Source organism: Natator depressus, chromosome 3 (genome assembly GCF_965152275.1).
Source record: "Natator depressus isolate rNatDep1 chromosome 3, rNatDep2.hap1, whole genome shotgun sequence".
In the NCBI taxonomy this organism is placed as follows: Eukaryota; Metazoa; Chordata; order Testudines; family Cheloniidae; genus Natator; species Natator depressus.
Window position 1 is genome coordinate 202,554,811 of NC_134236.1, and position 22,078 is coordinate 202,576,888.

Sequence of the window (22,078 nt, forward strand, 5' to 3'; positions counted from 1 at the left end):
TTAATCCTTCTACAGTAAGTGTTTAAGAAGCAAAAGACTTGAAGGTGAAATCCTGGCCCCATTGAAGTCAATGACAGTTTTAAGCCAAGTGTGTTTAAGGTTTATAAAGAGGAAAATACTCCACAGTAGCTTATGGGGTCATAAAAGCACTAATTTATATTTGTATTATTCAAATCGAGAATCTAGCCAGAGTGAACAAAGAGTAGAAACAGGAATTAGTATTAACTAGTGGCATGACATTTTCATTCAAGATGGTTGCCTTTCATCAACTTTTTTCTTATCGAGCTAGCATACTAAAAACAACAGTGTAACTGTAACACGGGCAACGGCAAGTGGTGGCCTGGCCTAGCTGCCCCGATTAAAAGCCCATGGAGCCTGGGCGGGTTTGTAATCGCGTCAGCTAGTCTGGGCTACCGCTTGCAGCTACAATACTGTTTAGTGTGAGCTAGTGTGAGCATGTCTACTCGAGCTGGGAACCACACCTCCGGTTCCAACTGCAGATGTAGCCATAGTTACAGTCCTATACGAGTGAAGATGACACTGCTCGCTACACATACAGAGATGTTGACTCCACGGGGGCTCCGGGCCTGGAGCACCCATGGGGAAAAAAATAGTGGGTGCTCGGCACCCACTGGCAGCCCTGCGGGTCAGCATTGCCCCCCTCCCCCAGCGCCTCCTGCCCGCCGCGGCCCTGCTGATCGGCTCTTCCCCCCAGCCCAGAGTCTCCTGCCTGCCACAATCAGCTGTTCCGCAGCATGCAGGAGGCACTGGGAGGAGGGGCGGAGCAGGGGCAGGAAGAGGCAAGGGGAGGAGGTGGAAAGAGGTGGGGTGGGGCTGGAAAGAGGCAGGGTGGTGGCTTGGGGGAGGGGGATGGGAAAGTGGAAGGGGTGTGGGCAGGGCCTGGGGCAGAGTGGGGGCGGGGAGAGGCAGGGCGGGGGTGGGGATTGGGGGGGGGTGTGGGGGTGGAGTGGGGCGGGGCCTGGGGCAGAGCGGGGGTCGAGCACTCCCCGGGATCTGAGTAAATTGGTGCCTATGTACACATTTATACATAAAGTTAGCATAAATCAATATAAAACTCTTTTTCTATTAAACAGTTATTCTTTAAAAAGCGCAGTTATATGTATTTTACATGAAACTTGTACTGCCAATTAAAAACATGGATTTACTGATGATATCCCTGAAAGAAAATATCGAGATTCGGAAATTAAGATTAAAAAGTCCATGAGTCAGAGTGAATATTGTTGTGATGAAATATGCATTATTTATACTTGATGAGAATAATATGCCTGTGTGTATTATGTGGGCAGTGTAAGAATTATGATATCTTTATTCATTTCCTTGTTTTTAAGTGCTTAAGTTTCATAAATAATGTAGTAGGTAATTACAATGTTTTCACTTAGGAACTTAAATGGTGTTTAATTTTTTATTTATTTACGTTTTTGTAATTATTTTGCTGCATCATTTCTACCCCTTCTTGTCAACTGTTGAGAATAGCCCACTTCCACCTTAATTGAATTGGCTCATTAGCACAGACCCCCCACTTGGTAAGGCAGCTCCTATCTTTTCATGTGCTGTGTATTTATACCTGCCTACTGTATTTTCCACTCCGTGCATCTGGGTTTTAGCCCGTGAAAGCTCGTGCCCAAATAAATGTGTTAGTCTCCAAGGTGCCGCAAGGGCTCCTCGTTGTTTTTGCTGATACAGACTAATACAGCTACCACTCTGAAACCGTTCTGCTCGTGTTGCTCAATGCCTACAGGTATTTGTCCAAGCAAGGCTAATTTTTTTCCATCACTCTTCTCCTGCAACCCCATTTAGTTAAGGAAGAACTTGGCCCATATTAAATAGGAAAAGTTCTCCTGCAATAGATGTTTTGGTCCAAATTATTTTCTTTATTCCGGATTTACATGCTTTGTGTTCACACAATTGCCATTGACTTCACAGGACTTAGTATAGAGGGAATGGGTAGCCACCTCTATATTTAGGTTTTCAGGATTTGCACTGGTGCAGTTGAGAAAAGAATATGAGCCTTTGTGTTTCTTTCTGTTAAGCCTTTTCAACATATCAGTGTTGTCTACACAGAGATGACAGTTTATGTTTAGATGCTGCCATTGTAATAAAAATGCCGCAAACTAATCATGGAGTAGAAAAGAGAATGCCAAAGATATGGCTTATCAGAAATTGAGTGTTTGTTAACTAGTTGGACGTGTCTGTTTAATAATAGTATGCACTTACAAAGAGCTTTTATTCTTTGAGATAGTAAGGTTCATATATCGCTAATGAGGCTTCAGCCTTCCTGTAGCTTTGGGGGAAGAATTCAGACACAAATTTTTCCTTTTCTCCAGCATAGTAAAGTCCTGTAGATAGGTAGGGAGTGAAAACGATTTAGTTTAACATATAACTGAGACTGAAATGGTTATACATATAGACCACTTCCTGATTTACTAAGTCACTGTAGCTTGCAAAGTTATCCTCCTGAAACAGTGCCCAAAGAGGCTTGCACGTAATTTCAGAAGTATCCTGTGAGGGAATGCATGGAGAACCAGAGGGCCACCTTGAAGATATTTTTCTTAAGTGTATGGTTTAAGGGTAAGCATGTGTACGTTTTCCTCTACTTAAGTAACATACGCATTTTACAAATGGGTAAACTGAGACAAAGTCACTTGCGTGACTTCATCCAGGAGGTGACACTGGGTCAATGGCATAGCTGGGGATAGAGGTCACAATTCCACAAGGTACATAAGACCATACCTAACTTAAAGCATGTGAGTTGCCCTGTTGAAACTTAATTTGGGACCTGAAGTCTTGGCTCACAGTCCTCTAAACCAATGTCCCTTAAATTGTCCTTAGAGTTTAGAGAACCATAATCTACTTCCAGTCTTTACACAAAGCTCACATTGGTGTTTGACGGGTCTGGCCGTTAGTGTTAGCAAAGTAAAAGATAATATTGAAAACAATTGGTGTAATGATACTGGAAAAACTAACACTTTATTTAATTATAGCTTGTGCTACAATAGCTACACCAGTGAAGTGTACTTTAGACCTCTCTTTATTTTCTGTTTGCTTATTCATAATTTTTGAGTTCACAGGAGACCAGGTTAAAGGGGCATCTTAAGCATTCAGTGTCAGATAGCTGCATGTAGGTTTCAGAACCAGATCTACATTAATAATTAGCAAGCTTCACAGCATAAAACACTTACCGTGATAAACACAACTAGAACATTGATTCCACGGTTTGGAACGTCAATTTGTACTTTGGCTTGCTTGGATTCTTTCCTTGGGGAGTATCTTGTGTGTTTCACAGTTGCCAATTTGAGTGGGAGTTAGATTGAGTTTCACTTTTAGGGTCTATATTTCAGTGCTTGGTCTTCTGTGCGGGTGCAGAACTTCTTCTTCAGTTTGGGATTTTTTTCTTTCCCTCTTATTCCATACCTAAAGTTAGAACAGGCGAATGTGCTCAACACACTGAGAAAAAGACTAGAATTCTCCTCCATGCAATATGTCTGACAAGATTCTCTATAGAATGTAGTGCACCATGACCAGTCAGTTATAAAACATGATTCTAAATGAGATTGTAGCAGTTCTTGGATGCTTTGGGAAGCTCTTTGTAACTTTAGTGCTTATAAGTAATTACGGGCTCAGTCTTGTAGGGATATAGAAGAGGGTTGTGAGAGAGTGGTGCTGAGCTGTAGGTAGTGCTGCTGATCAGAGTGCTTTGTTAATCGCTCTCCAGTAAGAGAAAGTAGCTGAGGGGGATCTGCAGTCTGGTGAGCCTACAAGAACATTTGCAGTCACTGGATTGTGCTTTAAACACCGAATCCTGGCTTTACCTCTGACCTTTCTTCCCACTCTCCCAATCCCCATTCAATCATGCCTACTTCCTCTCTTCTCCTATTCAGCAGGGCTGTGTGCAGTGCAAGGCATACTGAAAGCAGCCTTTCTGCACAGGTGCTGTGCAGATGGTGAGTGCTGGGCATTAACACTTCTGGTTTTCTGCGCTTCCTGCAGTGCTCATCAGCCTGCAGGATCAACCTCGGAAAGGCCACTAAAGTTGTGTCTATCCAGCCCAGGTAGACAGACTTGCATTTGCAGGGCTCGAGTTAGAATGCTTAAAGTAGCAGTGTGGATGTTGTGGCACAGAGCTGGAGCTTGGGCTCTCAAGCTGACAGGGTTGGCTGGGCTTGAGACCCTGAGCTGCAACAGCCGTTCTGTGACTTTTAGTGTGCTAGCTTGAGCCCCACTCGTCCAAGTCTGTCTGCCTGGCCTGGGGAGCTCGCTCCTAGCTGCAGTGTAGCTATTCCCTAAATTACAGTCCTGCAGCTCCCCAGCCAGTCATTCACCTAGGATTTTACAGCAGGAGAGCAGATGAATTGGACTAGTATGCAGATAAGTAACTGTAGCTGTTTCTTTATGAAAGGGTGTGAATTTCCTAATATTAAATGCCTTAGGCATGCAATACTCTTTGAGATTCTGGCATCTTGCAAAGGTAGATTTCTATCCATTGTGTTGTGTTTTCTATTTATTAGTGTCTTAAGTTGATTCTCAATGAATGGACATCAAAATTACTCCATTTAAGTGGTCCTCTGGTCATTATAGCGCAGTCTATCTCTCTACTTAATTTTGTGGTCCCTATCATTATCATATCTGGATTTTATTCTCACAACTCCCCTGTGAGGTAGGACAGCATTATTCAGTTTTTACAGATGAGGGAATGGAGGGGCAGACTCGATTAAATGGCTTGCTCAAGGCTGCATGAATTTTTCAGGTAAGGGTGCAAGAACAACACATCTTGGCTTGCCTTTTCAGAAATGTGTTTTCATCTACTCTATAGCACCACAAAGCAGGACCAGATGCATTAGTGCTGGAACTAGAGGTGCGGGGGGTGCTGCAGCAGCCCCTGACTTAAAGTGGTTTCCATTATATACAGGGTTTATAGTTTGGTTCAATGGCTCTCAGCACCCCCACTATAAAAATTGTTCCAGCGCCCCTGACCAGATGAGATTTATTTCCCCTCTTCTAGGAAAACCCGGGTTAGTTTGCCTCATGCCAGTTTCAGCCTGTGAATCTACCTAACGGGCAAGGTTGGGAAGTCACTTTCATCTGTGCAAAGTAGGCATTAAATACTTTCATTTTGATCTGATGCCGTCCCTCCTCTCTCCCACACACGCCACGCCTCTTGCGCTGTCCCTGCTGTCCTGAATTACAGAGCATAGGCAAATCTTTATATTTTGGGGGTTCACTCCAAAATTCTTTTATCTTTTCCTTTCTCCCTTGTTTTAAGGCCTTTATCTTAGAAACATCAGGCCTTTCAAGGGTTCCTGGCTTCACCACGTGCAGCAGCTCCCTTCCTAGCCAAAGCCCCAAGATGGCAGAGAGCCCTAAAGGAAGGTTAAAACCAGAAGATGCTTCCTCTGTTCAATTTCTCCCCAGTCCTGCTTAGAGAGGAAATTTCGCAGCTTCTGTTCTAAGGATAGTCTCTCTCCCCCTGGACAAAGGCATCCACTTGGCTACCTCAACTCCTCTGGCAGTAGCATTCAGTACAGCTACAAACAGCACAGCTTCCCCTGTGTTCCTAACAGAGCAGCTCCAGAGGGGAGTAGGCAGAATTCAGTTCCAGTGTGAGACTCCAGTAGGGCCCAGAGGCTGGTTCCAGCCTCCAGCCAGGCCTTTACCACTGGTTCCAGCAATCCCTGCAGCCTTGGCCACACACTCTGGGCCCAGGGTCACCTCTTCAACCAGTCCCTGCGGCTTTTAATTGTTGTCCTTATTCCTTGTACAGTAGAACCTCAGAGTTACGAACTGATCCGCATTTGGAACCGGAAGTATGTAATCAGGCAGCAGCAGACACCTCAAAAGCAAATACAGTACAGTGTTAAATGTAAACTACTAAAAAAAAAAAAAAGCTAAAGCAGAATTTTTCTTCTGCATCGTAAAGATTCAAAGTTGTATTAAGTCAATGTTCAGGTGTAAACTTTTGAAAGAACCACCAGAACGTTTTGTTCCGAGTTACGAACATTTCAGAGTTACAACCAGCCTCCTTTCCTGAGGTGTTTGTGAGTCTGAGGTTCTACTGTATATTGTTGATAAACAAGATTGATAAACAGTAGTGACTTTGACCTCATGCTGTTTTCTCTTTGGAATGAAAACTTCCAGTATGTTGTTGTTGTTGATTACACTAGGCCAATGCTGGTGAGGAAAAAAATCTGCAAGCATTTGCTTGAATTTAAACAGACTAAGGCCCAGGAATGGGAGTTAGGTGCCTAAATACTTTCTGAGAACCTGGGCCTGTTTTGGACCTTTCTGGTACTTCTTCATGTTCCCTTGCCAGGAGCATCCTAGTAATCCAGATTTTATTCACACCAGTCCTTGAGGAAGGAAAATCGGAAGCTCTTACGCTTGAGTGTTTGTGTTGGAAATGGTACTTTTTATAGGGGTTGGAACTTTGCATGACACAACAGGGGAACAGGCTTCCCAAAACCGTAACACAGTGGCAATTAATTGAACAAAACAAGGATCTGACCAGACTGTGCGTATAACCAATGGGATGAGCTGCCCATCTGGGTAACAAAGTTTGGAAGGACCAGGTCATCGGAACAAATCAGAACACAAAATTCAAAACTCTGTTCTTGGGTTTTAGCGCACCCCCAAATGACTATATTTCATTGCAGTGCGAATAGTAATTGAGTGACTTGCACTTTTTTTTTCTCTAGAGGAAATTCAAAGGTAGAAGAAGCCTGTGAAATGTACACCAGGGCTGCAAACTTGTTCAAGATTGCCAAAAACTGGAATGGTAAGTAGTTTGTTTCATTTGTAAGGTTAATTGTAGGAAAGGCTTAAAGCTTGAGATTCGTCTTGGAGATAAAGACCATACACCAACTATACAGATACATTCCTAACTGTAAGAACAATAGGACAATGCAACAGACTGCCTTGGGAGGTTGTGAAAGCCCCTTCACTGAAGGTTTTCAAAAGGAGGCTGGATGGCCATCTGTCTTGGATGATTTAGATGCTACAAATCCTGCATCTTGACTGGGGGTTAGATTAGATAACCCTTGTGGTCCCTTTTAACCCAGTGGTTCTATGATTCTACATGCAAGCAAACAAATTAAAGCCTTGGTAGGGGGAAAAAAATCTGTGTATCACGGCAAGCGAGGGGCAACCTTTGTTTTTCACATCTCCACTTGTGCTTTTTATCTTGCATATTTTGGGTGGGGAGAGAGAAATGTCATAAGTTACCCAGAGCCAGAAAAATTTAAGAAAGGAAACCTTTATACCCAGCTGCATGCTTGCATAATTGGTTAAGAACATTTCCAACAGCTTAGTGACCTGTGAATGCCCAAGCGTCCTGTTGCAAATTATCAAAGTAGAGTTCCACTTGGTAGGGTGTTTCCATGGGAATAGTGACTATGGCAATATAATTTCTGTACACCATCATACCCCCATAGTTTTCTCTGGAATGAATTAAATGTTGGGAGTGGGGAAAGGGAGCTGACCGAAATACTTACAATGTTTTGTTAACTAGCCTGTGTCCAAGTTCACATTATGATTTTAAAATAATTAAAGCTAGTTGCCTACAAAGAAGTTGCTCAAGAGGTGCTTCCCTGGGCTATTTGATTTGCTTTTAAGGCTTGTAAAACACATTCTTCCTGAGGCCAGAAACTTGAAAGTTATCTAATATTCTGGATGAGCTATAAATCAGAGGTACACAAGGAGAATAGCTGTTCCCTGCTATGCTGTGGGGAAGTGGTAGCACTGTAAAAGTGGAATAGTTATTGCTAGCTCTGTGTTTGAAATGCTGTGCCATATTTGGTGGCTGTGGGAAACATTGATGCAAATATAAATTTCCCAAGAGAAACGTGAACATCCTATGCACGGAATAATCATGGGATTTGAGACACTGGTATCTCTTCAGCCTTTCACAAAAAAGGAATGAAAACTCTGTTCACAAGGGACAAAATATCACCAGTTTTTCTTTAACAAATGGGAGATGAGGAATTGAAAAAACTGTTTACTTCTTCCCGAACTTTTTATCTGCGTCTCTCTAAATCATGCTTGGATGTGCCATCAGCATACGGGTTAAGGGGGAGACTTTCAAAACAAAAATGAGGTGCCCAATTCCCAGTGAAAGTCAGTGGGAGTAGTGCGCCTAGCTGTCCCTTGTGTTTTTGTCAATCTCCTGCTAAATGCACGTACACTACTGAGTAGCACACTCTGAATGTGTGAATTGGTCAGTATTAGGATAGGGTAGAAATAGTAACAGAAACATAGTCCTGGGTGAATTTTGTGCCACTGTGCACGCGAAGAATTTATGTCCCCCACAGATTTCTTTGCTTCCCCACAGAAAAATGACTTTCTGATGGGGAGGCAAAGGGAAGCCACAAGAGCAGTCATGCGACCCTCCCCAGCTGCATGTTTCGGATGCCCAGGGCAGCTGGCAGAGAGGAAAATCACTGTGAGGCAGGAGGTGGGACTGGGGAAGACCCAGCTGGTGACTCCTACCCTGTGCTGGGCTCAGCTGCTAGTCCCGGCTGGGTTGGGAAGGACAGGACTTCCTCTTCCTTTGGATGGCATCCGGGGCCCAGTCAGACCCACCCCCAGATTTCTCCACCAGCTGCAGGAAGCTCTGCGAACTCCAACCCCACCCCCCAGCCCACTGCCGCTTCCTGCACCCATTGCTCCTCAGCTTCAGGGGGAGGGATCCCTGTACAGGGAGCTGCTCCCCCCATCTGCCCAACCCTCGTGCATCCAGAGCCCCACTCCAAGCCTCACCCCCTCACACTCAGAACCCCCCCAATGAGTCACACTCCCCCTGCACCTGGACCATCCTGACAAGCCACCCGCACCTGGATCCCCACCCCACTGAGCTGCACTCCCCCAGCATCTGGACCCCCCACTGAGCCCCCCACACCTAGACCCCCTGCCCAGCTTTATTCCCCCACCACACCCAGACCACCCTGCTAAGCTCCAACCACCTTCACCTGGACCCCCCTCTAGAGTCCCATTACCATTGCATCCAGAACCCCCCAACAAGCTCCTGGGCATCCAGATCCCCCCTGCACCCGGATCCCCCACTGAGCCACCCGCACCCAGATTGCCCCACACAGAACCCTCTCAAACCACACCTCGATCCCCCCACACTGAGCCCCTCCACACTTGGATCCTGCCTTGCTGAGCCTGCCTGCCCACACCTGGTGCACCTGGCATGGAGTGGCAGGGCCGTGGGGTGTTTCTGGGGCAGGCCCAGTCCTTGCATTATGTCAGCATTATTGGGTGCAGCCTCACCGCTGAGGCCGTGTCCTAAGGGAGGAGCTGCATAGTGATCTCCCACATCTGTGCAGCCAGTGGCCTGTGTTCCCCAATGCCATGCTGGAGCCTCCACATTTATTTGACAAAGAAAATTTGCAGAATTTTAAAATATTGTGTGCAGAATTTTTATATTTTTGGTGCAGAATTTTTAATTTTTTTGGCGCAGAATGCCTTCAGGCGTAAGAAAGTGATTTTATTGCTTCATTTGCCATCAAGTTGCAGGAACTAAAAATTTCAAAAAGAGAGAGGTCTCAGCCTCCCTTTTCTCAGGTGCAGTTTCCAGCTGCAGTTTGACACCCACAGAATTAATTGCATAACAAGTCAAAGTACATCTATATGATCCACCTCTGACTACCTGATTGCACCTACAAATCTGGTAGAGGTGCAGTATTCAGAGTTGAACCCACCATCCAATTTCAGACATAAAAGTGAGGGTGCAGATTTTGCATATGCAAATTGAACCTGCAAAAGGAAAGCTGTCTCTTTGAAAATGTGACCGTAAATTTTCAGTGGGCCTCCTATGCTGCATGTTCCTCTTTCTGTGCATGGAAGAAAACATTTGTTGAGCAAATGGGGTAGTTTTATGGATGATGACCTGATTTTTGCATACAAATACAGAGTTTTGTTTGTGCATCAGGGTGCACAGTCAAAAAATTATAATTTTGTAGGTCCATTGAAATTTGGCCATATGTGTTCTTAACACCATGATTTTGCACACTTAAGGATAGCAGTTCTCCACAAATCACAAGCACATGTATCTAAGAGCATGATTTGGTCACTGGAATTCATGTGCCTTTTCTTCCACTTGCATAGTTGCCATATCTATTAAAGTTCTTCAGGTAGTGGAAAGCAGTACGTGCTCATCTTTTTACTGGAGGCATGTCCATAAATTCATGCTTATTAAATGAGACTGGAAATATTAATCTTTTTTGTTGTATTTCTTTCCTAGCTGCAGGAAATGCATTTTGTCAGGCAGCCAAGCTCCATATGCAACTACAGAGTAAACATGATGCAGCCATCGGTTTTGTGGATGCTGGGAATGCTTACAAAAAGGCAGATCCACAAGGTAAGGCAAATGAAATACTGTACAAGAATATACAAATCCTGTTAGTTGTGCAGTAACTGGCAGACTGGCTTCCTTTTGTAAGCCAGGTATTTGATTTAAGATCCTCAGTTAGTGTTCTATAAAGCACTTTAAGTATGGTCTTGGAGTGTGAGCATTTCATAGAGAGGCAAGAAATAGTTTGCTTAAGGCCTGTTTCCACATTCATGTTCTGCAACTAATGCTAAATTTATCATGTCTGTTCTGGGTTGAAACAATCTGATTTTGAAATAAGATTGGTCATAATAGGTCTGGTTTTACCCATTTGTGTGTTTTGAGATTTACAGGTCTAAAGAAGTAGTTCTTTGTTTCTGTCGATGTCAGTTGTGAACCAGATTGTGTTCTGTTTGTACCTGTATACATCTGGAGTGAATCCAGTAGCTTCAACAGAATTACTCTGGATTTACCCTGTTGTAACTGAGAGCAGAATTTGGACCCTTGTCTGTTTCTCAGCCAGTAGGATTTAGAATTATGGTAGACAACATGAAGGATGCTTTATATTAAATAACAGTGACCCCTCTGACTTCCTATGGAAACATCATTGACAGATTCAAGTAAGGAGACTTGTTCAGCTTTCCCACTGAGATGTCTGGACTTTTCAGGGGAGGGAGGGTGAATGAAAGGGGAAAGATCGCAAAACTCTCTTAGGGATAGAAAAGACACCTGCTCATTGGCGAAGCTGTGTTCAGACAACCTGTATGGTGTGTCCTTTGTCTCTCACAGCCTTAAGAATATGGGGAAACCACATGGACACAATTGGATTCCAAATAACTGTATTTATTAACTATGTACAAATATATAAGACCTAGCTACCTACATACACTGCTGCTCTACTGAAATAGAAGACATGGAGCTCCCCTAAAGGGCTCCTGACTTCTTTTTAAAGGGATATTACTCAGGTACTACACACAACACTGGATGTTTTAAGAGCAACTACTGATATAAGGACATCTGTATATAAGGCTGAGTCCTGTAATTCGGTGAAACAGTGTCTTATCAATGATTTCTTTAGAATAAGGTAGGTCTCTGTAATGCCATAATATTGGAAATCAGCTTTAGTAGAGAGTTTCCTTGACTTTTATAAACTTCATGTGTAAGTTGAGTTATTCTGGCTAATGGGGGTGGGAAGGATTGTGAATTGGGATGTTTAAAGGAATAAACATACTGTAAAGTCCCCCACACATATTAGCAAATGTTGACTATTGGCATTAACATGACAAAAAATGTGGTATATACTATTTGTTTTTGGCTAGAGAGGAAGATGAGGGTTACTGGAAAGTTGACTTTCTCTTAATGGGGAATGCTGCATCTTTAAATCTGTTGATGAAAATCTGTTTCATGCCTCAGACCAGGAAGCATATATTTCCATTACTGTGTTTCTGATTTAAAATTATAGTGATCAAAGTGCATTTTCATAGCTCTTCTGAGCAGGTAGTGTCATTCATTATTGCCCCCTAGCAACCAGTACCATTTTAAAAGTCCAAAGAAGCGAAACCAGTGCTGATGCAAGCTACTGTTCTGTAACTTGCAAAATAGATGTCTGTGCCCCCAGTCTGACAGCTTCTATGCTGTTGAGGAGGAAGAAAGTCTTGGGGAAGGAGAACATGAAGCTGGAGCAGAGGGAAACTATCCCATAGTTGGAGCCTCCTTCCAGATGATGTTATGGTGTCCTCTTGCAGTGAGAATACCATTCTGGAGTATGAGATCCCTGTTATTAGGAAGAGACGGGTAATAGTAATGGTAGATTCAATTATTAGAAATATGAACAGTTGGGTTTGTGATGATTGGGAGAACCGCATGGTGAATTGCCTGCCAGGTGTGAAGGTTGCAGACCTCTGGAGACATACAGACAGACCTGTGTGCAGAGCTGAAGAGGAGTTCGTGGTTGTGGTACATGTAGGTACCAACGACATAAAGAAAGGTAGGCGAGAGTTCCTGGAGACCAAATTTAGGCTGCTAGGTAAGAAATTAAAGTCCTGGACCTCCATGGTGGCATTCTCTGAAATGCTTCCAGTTCTACACACAGGGCCAGTGAGACAGCCATCACATGAAGGCAGACAACTAAATATTGACAGATTCTGAAAGTGCTTGAGTACAAATGCTAGAAGTCTCAATACTAAGATGGATGAACTTGAGTGCTTGGTTGAGGCTATTAATGTAATAGGCATCACAGAAACATGGTGGAATGATGATAATCAGTGGGACATGGCAATACCAGGGCACAAAATATATAGGAATGACAAAGTAGTACATGCTGGTGGGGGAATGGGACTATATGTGTAAGAGAGCATAGAGTGAAATACAGTAAAAAAAAAAAAACTTAAATGAATCAAACAGTACCGTAGAATCTCTATGGATAGAAATTCCTTGCTTGAATAAGAGTATGGCAGAAAGAATATACTGCCAACCAGCTGACCAAGATGGTCACGTTGATTGTGAAATGCTCAAGGAGATCAGAAAGGCTACAAAAAAAGAAAACTGGGATTAATGTTGTTCAAAATATTCATAAATGATCTGGAAAAGAGGGCAAACAGTGAGGTGGCGAAGTTTGCAGACTATATAAAATTACTCAAGACAGTTAAATCCAAAGGAGACTGTGAAGAGTTACAAAGGGATCTTGCAAAACTGAATGTCTGAGCGACAAAATGGCAGATGAAATTCAATGTTGATAAATTCAAAGTAATATACATTGGAAAAAATAATCCCAACTATACATACAAAATGATGGGATCTAAAATAGGTGTTACCGCTCAAGAAAGATCTTGGAGCCATTGTGGATAGTTCTCTGAAAACATCCATTCAATGTGCAGCCGCAGTCAAAAAAGCAAACAGAATGTTGGGAACCATCAGGAGAGGGATAAATAATAAGACAATAAATGTCATAATGCCACTATATAAATCCATAGCACGCCCACACCTTGAATACTGCATGCAGTTCTGGTCACCCCATCTGTAAAAAGATATACTAGAATTGGAAAAAGTCCAGAAAAGGGCAACAAAAATGAATAGGGGGATGGAACAGCTTCCATCTGATAAGAGATTAACAAGACTGGGACTATTCATCTTAGAAAAAAAAAAAAAGAGTCAAGAAAGGGGGGATATGACAGAGGTCTATAAAATTATGAAGGGTGTGACGATCGTGAATATAAAACTGTTATTTACCCCCTCACATAACACAAGTACCAGGGTCCCCCAATATAATTAATGGGCAGCAGGTTTAAAACAAACATAAGGAAGAACTTCTTCACACAATGTGCAGTCAACCTGCGGAACTCATTGCTAGGGGATGTTGTGAAGGCCAAAACTATAATGGGTTCATAAAAGAATTAGAAAAATTCATGGAGGATAGGTCCATCAATGGCTCTGACTGCCAGAAGCTGGGAGTGGACAATGGGATGGATCACTTGCTAATTGCCCTGTTCTTTTCATTCCCTCAGAAGCATCTGGCCACTGTCGGAAGACTGGATACAGGTCTAGATTGACTGTTGGTCTGATCCAGTATGGCCATGCTTATGTTCTTATGAATATTGATAGGTTTCCTGTGTATTCACTAGGTATTTGAGTACACTAAAAGCTTGCTTCTTCTGGACAAAATTTTCAAAAGCAAACTAAGAGACTGGGGATACAGTTTTTTGCATATGCTACTGTTTGAATGTGTAACTTTTCAAAGCCAAAAATTTGGTCTGGGAAAAATCAGTTTGTTCATAGGATGTGCATGTCTCCATGGAATTCAGCATTATATGGTTACTAGATTTGCCAATACAAATGCACTTAAATGCACTTTTAGTTACACATCTCAGAGGTTTTTGTATGTGTTACATTTGGGGCATTAAAATGAACGTCTGCAGTTTCAGAGCCTGGGTAGCTGGTTGTTTGAGGAGCTGGCCATTTAGGTTTCTGGTCAGAACAGACACACAGCAGAAATACTGCCTTGCCTTGGTGAAAGCTGAACTGTTGAACAATGTCTGGATGTCTCAGCTGATTTTATTTTTAATTGTTTTTCCTGAATGCTTACGCTACAGAGGCTATGAACTGCTTAAATGCAGCCATCGATATTTACACAGACCTGGTAAGAAATTGCATTGCCTTAAGGAGTTGGGGTTGGTATCCCAATGTCTGGCAACTTAGATTGATGCCTCTTTATTTAAACTAGTTAGACTAAATCATTGTTCTATTAAAAGTAATAAATGCTGCATGTACTTGAAGGAGAGAGGGGGAAAAAAAACCCTGTTTTCCTTTTTTTTTTTTTTTTTTTTTTAAAAAAAATTGTCCATCCTAGGGCCGATTTACTATTGCTGCCAAGCATCACATCACCATTGCAGAGATTTATGAGACGGAGCTGGTAGATATTGAAAAGGTAAGCTGATTAAACTGTTAGAACGTTTCATTGAAACTACATTTGAATGTGCTATCAGAACTGCATATGATTATGAAACTTCACTCTGCTGGCCTAGGGAACTTCATGAATCAGGCTCTACCAGGAGCCTAAAGTCTCTAGGCTTGTTTCCGATATTGCTGTGTGGGTATATGTCAGGAGTAACTTGTGTGAAGTTAGTGTAGTTAAACTTGGTGTGAGTGATACCAGGATCAAGCCTCAGAGATGAGTTGTTTGGTCTTTGCCTTTTATGTGCCTCTTTTCCCGCTCTCTTCCATGTTTTTAAGTTACCTCTTCCTTTCCTTATGATCATCAGTGCAAGCTTGACTCTCATATGGAGGCCTGAAGCAGATGGACTGAGCAAGTCACTTTAGATTTATGCGAGTGCTCTTGAAATACCCCAGATCCCATTTCAGACCTGATGAGGATGATGCTCTGTTGGTCATTTTAAAAGTGTTTGTGAAAGACTGACAGGAAAGTGTGAATTGCACAGAAGTTGTTTATATGGCACAGCTCTTTGGGGGGCGGGGGAAGGAGACAATCAAGCTACACCTATTTAGTACGATTTGACAGATCATTGCAGAAGTGTGATGGGATGTCTGCAGTGCCTGCAGCCTTGGATGCTAAGCATGTCAGAGCTAACAGACTTGGATGAGACTCTTTCCCTTTACCCTACAAGGAAAGTCCGGTTTGCCATGGGAAGTGGTATTTTTAGTGAATCCAGTCGATATCTCTCTTTCCTCTAAGGCCATGTGTACACTTCAAACTTTGGTCGACCCAAGTTATGTTGGCATTAAGCTGCCATTGTTAGTATATTGTGCGTGCATACTTGGCTCCTTGTGTCTGCGGTGCATGTACTCACCAGGAGTGCTTTTGTCAATGCACAATGTTGTGCAACATGGGTAGGAGTCCCAGTGTGCAACCCGCCACTGTCAAACGCACTGTCTTTTGGGAAGTCTTTTGGCAATGCATGATGGGGCCTAAACGAGTCGCGCAGGGGTGACTGGGAGCAAGGGGTCAACATCCCAGCATGCAGCTGTCTCCATCCCGTAATGTCATTTATATCCCATAATTTTTACTCCTTTTATCAAAATCCCACAAACCTACATGGCTCTCCTCGCTATCCACCTTCTCTGACTGAAGCATGGACGCCTGCACAGCTCTGCACTTTGTTGTAAGCATTGCAAGCACAGGACACACAATCCAGAGCTGCAAGAATAACCAAATCAATGGGGAACATGACGATTCCTTGGAGGACAGACTGCTGTGGGACACAGTGAGCACCAATTCAAGGTTGTTGGCTTTCATGGAGCAGCTGGAGACGGTGGCGTGCTGCTTCTGGACATGAGTACTTACTGGTGGGATTGCATTGTAATGCAGGCATGGAATGACAAACAGGGGCTGGAGAACTTTTGAATGCGCAAGGCCACGTTCCCAGATCTGTGTGCTGAGCTCGCCCCAGACCTCGAGTGCAGGGAGACCAAAACGAGAGCTGCACTGACTGTGGGGAAGTGAGTGGAAACTTGCAATGCTGGATTGATACTGGTCAGTGGGAAATGAGTGTGGAGTGGGAAAATCCAATGCAGGGGCCATTGTCATGCAGGTGACTGTAATGCAAGCCTCAGTGCAGGTCCATTAATCTCCTCCTGCTGCGCAGGACTGTGACTCTTGGTAATGTGCAGGACACAGTGGATGGATTTGCAACAATGGGGTTCCTGAACTGTGGTGGAGCAATAAACAGCACTCATATCCCTATTTTGGCACCTTGCCATAGAGTGCATCAGCAGAAGGGCTACTTTTGTGTGGTTATGCAAACATTGGTGGATCAGTGGGAACACTTCACTGACATCAGTGTGAGCTGGTCAGGGAAGGTGCATGACACTCACATCTTTAAGAACACAGGACTTTTTAGAAAGCTATAAGGAGGGACTTTTTTTCATGACCGGCGGATAACCACTGGCGATGTTGAAATGCCAGTAGTGATCCTGGGGGACACTAGCCTACCCCTTGCTCATGAATAAGGCTACGATTATGTCACAGAGGTCATGGAAGTCACGGAATCCATGACTTCCAGAGACCTCTGTGACATTTTGTGCCCCAGGGCTGGAGCTGTCAGCAGGCAGCCCCGCAGCTCTCAGCCGCTGCTGGTGGCAGGCCCTCAGCAGCTCCTAGCACTGGGCATCAAGGGGACCCCTGAGCTCCCAGCCCCCATGGACTGTGGGGGTTCCCTGGAACTCCTGTAGGCTGCAGGAGCCCCCCTGCCTCTGCCCAGCCACGGCGGGCCGAGCAGGGACCCCATAGTTCCCAGCCATGGCTGAGGGCGAGGGGACCCCAGAGCCTCCAGCCGCTGGGGGTGCTGGACCCTCCTCTCTCCACATTTTGTCAGGGATATTTTTAGTAAAAATCATGGACAGGTCACGGGATTTATTGCCCATGACCCATCCGTGATTTTTACTAAAAATATCCCTGACAAAATCTGAGCCTTACTCATGAAGCCATACCGCAGCCAGCTCGAGAGCAGCAAGGAAAGATTCAGCTACCAGCTCAGCAGGTGCAAAATGAAGTTGAATGTGCATTTGGCAGATCTGACATTGTTTACTCACGAGACGGGAGCTCAGTAAGAAAAATATCTCAATGGTTATAGCTGCCTGCTGTGTCCTGTATAATATCTTTGAAGCAAAGGGGGGAAGCTTGCTGCTGGGATGGAGGGCAGAGGTGGAGAGGCTGTCTGCTGAGTTCAAACAGCCAGACACAAGGGCTATTAGAAGAGCTTATCGCAGCTGTATGACTCAGGGAGGCTTTGAAGAAGCACTTTTACAGTGTCAGTAACGCATTGTGGTGTACTGCACTCTATGTGGCCCTGCTGTTTTGTGGCCTGTCAGGAATTGTGTGGTGCTGGGGGTACATGTCTGACTATAACATTGTCAGTGCACCTATTAATTTCGCAGCGCTCGCTGTACATTTATCGTTATTAGACCCTGTAGGTCACTGATCCTGTGAGTTGTCATGCTGTGCAGTAACGGGTAAGTAGGTGATTTCAGAACTGCTGGGTGCACTGCAGCATATGCTGTGAACTAATAAAGATGGATTATTTTCCAAATAGAATTTTATTCAGTAACAAAATCAGTGAAAAGAAAGATCTGAGCAATTTAAAAGCAAAGACATTCAAAATTTCATGAATTAATAGAACGGAACTTTTCAAGAGGAAAGAACATTCATGTCCATTTTAGCTACACACACAGCTACTGTGGCTGTCCCAGGTCAGCGTATGTGAAGCTGTGGTTTTCCGTAATGTCTCCTGGGATGGAGCGGTAGAGGGGTAGGGCGGCGGCCCTTGATGCCATGTGGAATGTTGAGGGTGGATGCTGCAATGGAGTTCTGCATAGACTGCAAAGGGAGGTGAGCCCAGGATTGTTGAACATGTAGGTCCACAAGAGTCTGCAGCATCTGTGTTTACTGTTGGAGAAGCCTCATTATGTCCTGGGGCATCTCCCTATCTTTTTCCTGCTGGGACTCCTGGGTCTTTCTCCTCTCCGTTCTTTCCTTCTCCAAGCTGACTGCAAAGCTTGCCATTTGATTTCAGTGGGATTACATGCAGTTGTAAGAGTTATAGTCAGTAGTCCAGTTTTGCAGGATTGAGCTCTTTATCGGAGTTCATTCGGGATGGGTCGCAGTGTGTCAATATTGGTATAATCTTGTGGGACAATAACAGTGGGATGTCATGTTATCCCTCTAAAACCACCTGAGGAATTTTGAAAAATTCTAATCTTTGTAAATACAGTCTTCCCCCCAAAATCTCATCTCAAAAGTAACATGCTGAGAGAAAAAATGTTTTGTCTGTCTTTTAGGCAATTGCACATTATGAACAAGCTGCAGATTACTACAAAGGAGAAGAATCCAACAGGCAAGTCTTCTTCATAGAATAGTTATTTGAAACAATGAAGATTTACAGTCTGGATTTATCCTTCTTTTTTCTTTCCTATAATAAGATGTGCAAGTATTATATGCCTCTCCTAATTTGTGAATTCTTTAATAAGATGTCCAAATCCTGCATTAAGATGCTGAGATTGTCACTTAGGTACATGAAATTGGCATTCACTTACCTACCTGTCAGTCTGAGTATTCAAATGGAGATCTTTGGAGACCTATTAAGGTGCTTGCATGTGAAAACTGATTTCTGCCTTTGTTTAGATTTTAATATTTGACTTCCATCCACTGTGGGATGTTTAATGCACACACTTTCTAGTCTCTTTGGGGCTGAATATTATACCATAGGTCACTGGGAAGAGAATTTTCTGTAGATTTGTAGAAAGCTTTCAGATTCAACATATGACCTTAGTGGTTTAATAATTTTGGTATTTTTAATATAGTCGTTTTTCTAACAGGTAACTACTGGGCAATGTTTTCACATACATTAACTAGTGGATGTATCTATTAGAGAAGCAGGGAAATGGACATATTTACCACTAGGTACTGTACCATTACGTATTTTAACTGAAGTTCTTGATTCTAGTTCTGCTAACAGGTGTCTGCTGAAGGTGGCTGCATATGCTGCTCAATTAGAGCAGTACCAGAAGGCAATTGAAATCTACGAGCAGGTTAGTATATATACTCTTTTTTTTATAAAATGGACAGTATAGTTGAAGTCACATAACTGCATATTATATACTGCTCCTGATGTCTGGGTCAGGGCCTGTGGTCACTAAAACTGGAACTCTATGGGCTTGTCTACACTGCCCCGCAGTTTGGACTGTGGGGTTGTGAATAACAGTGAGCACTAAAATGCTGCACTGTAACTCTCCCTCATGGACACTGCAGGCATGAACTAAAGGGTTCCTAGTTCATGGTAACATAGTCCTCTTCAAACAGGACTGCATTAATGCATTAGTGCACTGTTATTGCCAATCCTGTCGTCCAAACTGCGGGACAACGTAGACAAGCCCTAAATCTTGCATTGGTCTTAGGAAGGTGGACTAAAGAGATCATTTCCTGCCCTAATTGTGGAAAGAATCAGCATTCTCTCGGTAGTCGAGGCTGCAACTAGCTTCCCGTTGTAAGATAGATTTTCCCATTCCGTACAACTGAACTGGATGTGAAATTTCATAGATTTTCCCATTCCGTACAACTGAACTGGATGTGAAATTTCACATGTGGACTTTGTCAAGAGTAGAATTCCTTTTGTCAAACTATGCCATGAATCAGATGAGCCATTACTGGGAGATATATGCAGTGGTGTTGTAGCTGTGTTGGTCCCAGGGTATTTGAGAGACAAGGTCAGGGAGGCAATAACTTTTATTGGACCAACTTCTGTAGGTGAGAGAGAGACAAGCTTTTGAGTTTACACAGAGCATTTCTTCCTGGTGATAGTTACTGCATCTGTTCTTCTTCCCTGAAGAAGAGCTCTGTGTTAGCTCGACAACTTGTCTCTCTCACCAACCAGAAGTTGGTCCAATAAAAGACATTACTTCACCCACCTTGTCTCTCAAATTTCTGAGATGTAATTTATCAAAAATATATTTTACTTTTTGAAAAAGTGAGTGATTTTTTTTTTTTTTTGGTCACAGTATCTAGAAATTGGCTTGGCCGATTTAGTCTGTTCCAGACTCTTTTGAGATCTAGTGCAGAGCTGTTTTTCTTAAAAAGGTAGATACTGCTTCTGTGAGTTGTTCCAGGGTTAAATTCTAACTTACTTTCTAAGCTTAGTTTTGAAGGCCTATAACTTGGGTTGGGGGTGGGGATTCCCTATCTGGTATAATTTTGGGGAAAACTTTGAGGGTGATTGGACATGTGATTGCAGAGTTAGAAAACTTTTCCAAAAGCTATTTGTGCCTTGTGTTTCCAAGTCTCTTCTTTCTTCCTCCCACCTCTCCCACCCGCAAAATAGTCTTATGGCTGGAATCTCAAATGTTGTTAATGCTTGAGTCTTAATTGAGATCTAGTGCATAGCACTAATAATCAAGAGAAACTGTGAAATAATTAGGAATCCATGGCTAGAGCTAATCCCTAGCAGACTGGCTGGCAGCTGATGCATTTAAGTGGATCATTTTAATAGAGATTCTGCTGCCACCATATTACCCTTTGTGCTCAGAATTTCCAGATATGAGGGTTGGTAGGTAACTAGAGGATGACCATTGGTGTGAGGTCAGCTAGGGTTGTTTGTGGAACCTAATCTGTGAACTTCCTGGCTTTCAAATTTTTATTTTTATATATTTTTTTACCTTTTGTAAGACTGTCCTGTTTTGTCTTCATTGACACCTACAGTGTTTGCAAACTTAGCTATTGTGTCATAATGAAGATTTTTTTTGGCTGGGAGTATTTTAAATCAGCTCTTTGCTTGTGAACCGTTTAGGGACCCAATCCTTGTACAGGATATTACAGAATCAAATCACTGTTCCCTAGTCTGCATCAAATGGCAAATAGAAGGCACTTCGAGAGAGGCTGTACTTGTGAAGCAGTGCACAATAAATAGAGCTCTGTGGGCATCTGATCTGGAATTACTGAGCATCCTCCCCTCCTGCTGACTTCCATAGGAGTTGAGGGCTCCCTGCACCTTGCCAAATCAGGCCTAAAACATTAAGATGTGGGGAAACAAACTATTGTAGTGTAGGGGTAGCTGGAGTCTTATGTTTGCACCATGGAGGAGTGGACATAATGCCTCCAGGGATGCTGACTGGTGACGGCTACTGCATCTGCTCTGAAGTTTTGCTCTCGCCAGTACTCAGCAGCCGAGAGCTAGTGCGCAGGGGACATGATGCCACAGCCATGCTCTTCCCATTCCATACATGGCCTTTTTGGGGTCTGGAATATTGCTGGCAGCACAGAACCTCCTGCATTCTAGGACGGCAGCCATCCAAATGGTGTCTGCCTCCTGTATGGGTGTGCAGTGCTGGGAAACCAATTCCTTTCACTCTCCTTCCTCTTCTACTGATCTTGTGCAGGGCAGCCATGACTTGGCCTCTATGTGTCTGTATAGTGCTATGTAACATGCTCCAGAACGTCAGTTTGTAATGCCAGACAAACCTGGTGGAGGTGCTAGAGTGGATTCCCTTTGCCTGCAACATTCTGCTTTATAAGAGGTGCTAGTTTCCGATTGCTTGCCAGAAAAGCTGAGACGGAGTGCATCCCTGATGACTGGAGTGTACAAAACAGAGTACAAAACACCACTTAGTTAGAGGGAGAGTGTGTGGTTTTCCCAGAATCAGTGCTCTTTTAAAATCCTACACATGCGCACACACGTGCAGTCTCACTCCTCTTCCGTGAGGGCTCAGTCCTGCAAGGTGCTGAGCACTTTGTCC

The 22,078-nt window shown here is 43.5% G+C and overlaps 1 protein-coding gene across 2 annotated transcripts in view; it reads left to right on the forward strand.

The window, feature by feature from the left end:
• NAPB (NSF attachment protein beta) overlaps positions 1–22,078 on the forward strand; it is a 34,507-nt gene that overhangs the window by 6,795 nt on the left and 5,634 nt on the right. For both annotated transcript variants that reach the window (XM_074949698.1, XM_074949700.1), the window contains exons 2-7: positions 6,711–6,790; positions 10,256–10,372; positions 14,431–14,477; positions 14,688–14,765; positions 18,632–18,687; positions 19,297–19,381. In XM_074949698.1, coding sequence (XP_074805799.1) covers positions 6,711–6,790; positions 10,256–10,372; positions 14,431–14,477; positions 14,688–14,765; positions 18,632–18,687; positions 19,297–19,381 — 463 coding nt within the window. The remainder of the gene's footprint in view (positions 1–6,710; positions 6,791–10,255; positions 10,373–14,430; positions 14,478–14,687; positions 14,766–18,631; positions 18,688–19,296; positions 19,382–22,078) is intronic.